Below are 3,891 nucleotides of genomic sequence, written 5' to 3'. Positions count from 1 at the left end.
ATTCCACCCTTTTCTTTCTTTAAGATGTGCCTGACCAATATAGCCCCCCCTCCTCAAGGGCCCGGGAAATCCTTGGTCTTTCGCAGCAACATCACTTTAAGTTCACGCGTCCCATGTTGTGGAACCACCACTGCCTGGAGTCGGGAAATATTTTTCTGAATTAAAAACTGAATACAGGGGGTTGGGCAGGGTAATACGAGAAGAAGAATCATGCCCCCCCCAACCACCAGCAACGCCGTGCGCCACCAGCTACCACCTAGGAGACCATCCCACCATCCGATGCCACTAAGAGGACGCCAAGATTGTACTGGCACATGGGCCAATTTCCGAATTTCATCGGAAATTTTCAAAACCGCTTTACCATTATCGTCAATTTCTAGACAGCAGTTAGTCAGGTTAAACTTCCCGTACACACCCCCCCTCCGAGGCCAACAGATAATCCAAGGCAAGTCGGTTTTGATATATAGCAGCCCTCATCTGATCCTGCTGCTTAGCCAGCAACTCCAGGGCCAGGGCAGTCCGGTTAGTAATAACCTCTACGACTGCTTGGAGCCTGATAATTCGATTTAACATATAGATAGGAGTACGATATCCCCATGATCCGTCCTGTGCCCATGTAGCTGGCCCGTAGTATTCAATAATCCGGGCCGGTGGCCACTCATCCCCCCAATCACCGACTTGGATATCCCTTGGTGACCTACGGAGGGAGTCAAAGAGTTTAATCCCCAAATCATCGCCTTCCTCCCGGGGTAATAGGAAGAACGCAGGTCGTATTAGACCCAGGAAGCATACCCCAGCCCATCCCATGGGCAGTTTGGAGTATGCCCGATTACCGCATATCCAAAATAGGCCATCTGGAGCAGGCCCTCCCTGGCTCACAACGTCATCCCACAGCTCCTTTACCACAGGGACGCCCTCATAAGGACCAGGACCACTACAATTCCAATATTCGGGCTCGTGGCCCCGTGCCAGAGTCTGGACAGGAGTATCCCAGCATCGACTCCCCTGACAACCACCACCCCAGGCTCTCATCATGTCATCGGAAGAATCAGCACCTAGTTCGTCAGAGGAGGAATCAGAACGTAATGGAACGCAATTTTGATGACCTCGGTTTGCAATGTACCAAGTAATATCCTCAGGCCACCATACTCGCGTGGTTGCATCCAATACATTGTGACAGGGACTAATCCCTACCTCCACTGTCCCCTTGCCTTCAATACAGAACCGGCCCTCAGGGCTGTTTGTCAGTCTCCACCCCTGGCTTTTTCTATCGTTGACACAGGTCCAACTCCCCTATGTCTAAGCTTTGACCAGTCCACGGCCATTGTTCCGACATATGCGGCCCCCCACAAACCCAGCAATTGCTAACATTTAAAACAGTGGCTATTCTAGAGGTGAGATCAATAAACAGGTTTTGTGTAACATCAGGGAGTTCAATCTTTCCTTCTACCTCTTCGTATACCGATGGCACTTTAGAGAGCACGACCGTTCCCTGACGGTCTTGCTCTTTCCCCAACCCCCGATCAGTGATCTGTATCTTGGTCTCCTTGACTCTGTCAACCTGTTCCCTGCGCAACACGGAGGATAGGTCCCACCTCCCAGTTTTGCTAATACACACCCAGCGGTCATTTATAGGGCATCCACGGATTTTGCCACCGTATCCTTTATTATATACCTGATAATAGGGTCTTCCACCCTCCCAACATTCATGGCGTGCACTCACATCGTAACACCAATCGTCCACATAGGAATGGGACACAATGTTCCCGAGTAGATTCAAATCCCAAGTCTTACTATAGTTCGACATTTGTCACATCTCCCCTCACCCTCCCCCACATACAGGAATAAACTGATCAATATCCCCACCAATACAGTCCAAGTAGAGTTCATTATTGCTGTCTTTTCAGTTTTACCACCAACGGCTTGTCCCCTTGCTCGCATGTCCAAGTGCTTTCTTCTTCAGATGGAACAGGCCCCTTTATCCTCGATGCGTGGACCCACCCTTTCTCTTTCGTCCGAACAGCTGCTTCAGTTGTTAACAGAACCAAGAACGGTCCTTCCCACCGCGGCTGGAGCTTTTCGGCCTTCCAGGTCTTAACAAGTACCCAATCTCCGGGCTCCACCTTATGCAAGAGGAAGTCGAGCGGCGGAGTGTGAGCCAGGAGACCTTTCCTCCGGAGTTCTCTTGGGCAAATTTGACCTCAGTGGGATCCCTCCTGCGCCAGGTGGTGTACCACAGATTGAGGTCACCTTTGATATTGACGCAAATGGCATCTTGAATGTCTCTGCTGTGGACAAGAGCACTGGCAAAGAGAGCAAAATCACCATCACCAATAACAAGGGCAGGTTGAGTAAGGAGGAGATCGAGAGGATAGTGCAGGAAGCGGAGAGGTACAAAGGTCAGGATGATATGCAGCGTGAGAAAATTACAGCCAAGAATTCCCTGGAGTCGTACGCATTTAACATGAAGAGTTCAGTGGAGGAAGAGAAAACGAAAAGCAAGATCAGTGAGGAAGATAAGAACAAAGTCATCGAAACGTGTAACCAGGCCATCTCCTGGCTGGAGGCAAACCAAACAGCAGAGAAGGAGGACTTTGAGCAGCAGTTGAAAGATTTGAAAAAAAAAATATGCAAGCCCATCATTGCCAAACTTTACCAGGGAGGTATGCCCGAAGGGCCATTCTCAGAACAAGTCAGAAAGGACCCTTCTGGTGGACCAACAATTGAAGAGGTTGATTGAAACTTTAACTCTCTTCAAAGTAATATCATTTTCAGTTGGTCTCTCTTCTCCACCATTCCATCCCCCCACCTCCCTGAAATTGCAACAGTCCTTTAGAATTTCTCGGGGCTTCTGTAAACCCAGTTGATTTGGACATTTGCACAGTTAGGTAAATGATGGCCTACATTTCTGAAGTTTGGGTGTTTGAATGGTAGCAATTAAACGTGTCAATGGTGAATTTTTCTGCAAACTGTTTCCTGTATGTTTTATACATTGAGTAGTTTACACCCTTTTAGCTGCTAATGGAGTTCTTTCTCAGTTTTCTGCACACTACAAGAATGCACCGTATGATTCAGAAATTCAGTCAGTTGTCACTAATCCTGAGAAGTTATTGTTTAGACAGGTTATACTTACAGTTAAGCAAGCCAGCTATTCTTTCTGTCATGTAGTTGGAACAGTGTTCCCTTATAATAAATAGTATACAACAGAGATTCTATTTTCATACAGACCACAAGAAGGTGGTGTTATAACAATTGGCAGCCTTTGCAGACTTAATTTGTATGCAATTATTGGGGAAAGTAATCACAATTAAATATCTTTGGTGGAAAATGCATAACATCCGAGCAGTGGCTATCAATAATACAATTTCTCTCCGTGCACAACCAATTTTCAGATGATGTCCTTTGTGTTCTCCAAAAGCTTGTTTAACCATTTGAATCATTAAGTGGATAGGACCAATTTTCATGCATTGTGTGTCTGTTGCTGTCATAAATGTTTTTTTGTTTGCAGCAAAATTTAAGTTTTTTTTTTGATACCTTCCAGACATTGATTCTCTCACAATCTTTTCCATTTTTATGACTTTTCTTTCAACTCTGTCTGTTTTTTTTTCCCTTGGTTAATCATTCTTTGATATTCCCTTCCTGGAATCATTTTTCCTCACTGAGGAAACTGGGAGTCATGAACTATTTTCATAAAAGTGTGCAGTTGTTCATTAGTTGTCTTTTCTATTAAACTTCTTTCTGAGTCCACTCCAGTTAACTCTGCACAATGCCTACCTTCTTCGAGTTTATAGCACAGTTGTTTTCAACCCAAGTTTCTTACTCTTAACATGAATGCTAACTTCTATCATATTATGGTCACTGTAACCTTTAGAGTTTATTTTTACTTTGTGA

General features: G+C 45.5%; 1 protein-coding gene across 1 annotated transcript; it reads left to right on the top strand.

Moving 5' to 3' along the window:
* Positions 1-1,033: 1,033 nt before the first annotated feature.
* LOC140486827 (heat shock 70 kDa protein-like) lies at positions 1,034-2,740 on the top strand. Its single transcript, XM_072585884.1, has 2 exons — positions 1,034-1,082; positions 2,136-2,740. The coding sequence occupies exons 1-2, from the start codon at positions 1,034-1,036 to the stop codon at positions 2,738-2,740; spliced, it is 654 nt and encodes a 217-aa protein (XP_072441985.1).
* The last annotated feature ends 1,151 nt before the right edge of the window (positions 2,741-3,891 follow it).

Source organism: Chiloscyllium punctatum, chromosome 16 (genome assembly GCF_047496795.1).
Source record: "Chiloscyllium punctatum isolate Juve2018m chromosome 16, sChiPun1.3, whole genome shotgun sequence".
NCBI lineage: Eukaryota > Metazoa > Chordata > Chondrichthyes > Orectolobiformes > Hemiscylliidae > Chiloscyllium > Chiloscyllium punctatum.
Note: the sequence above shows the minus strand (reverse complement) of the source record. Positions and strands in the feature narration are given on the sequence as shown.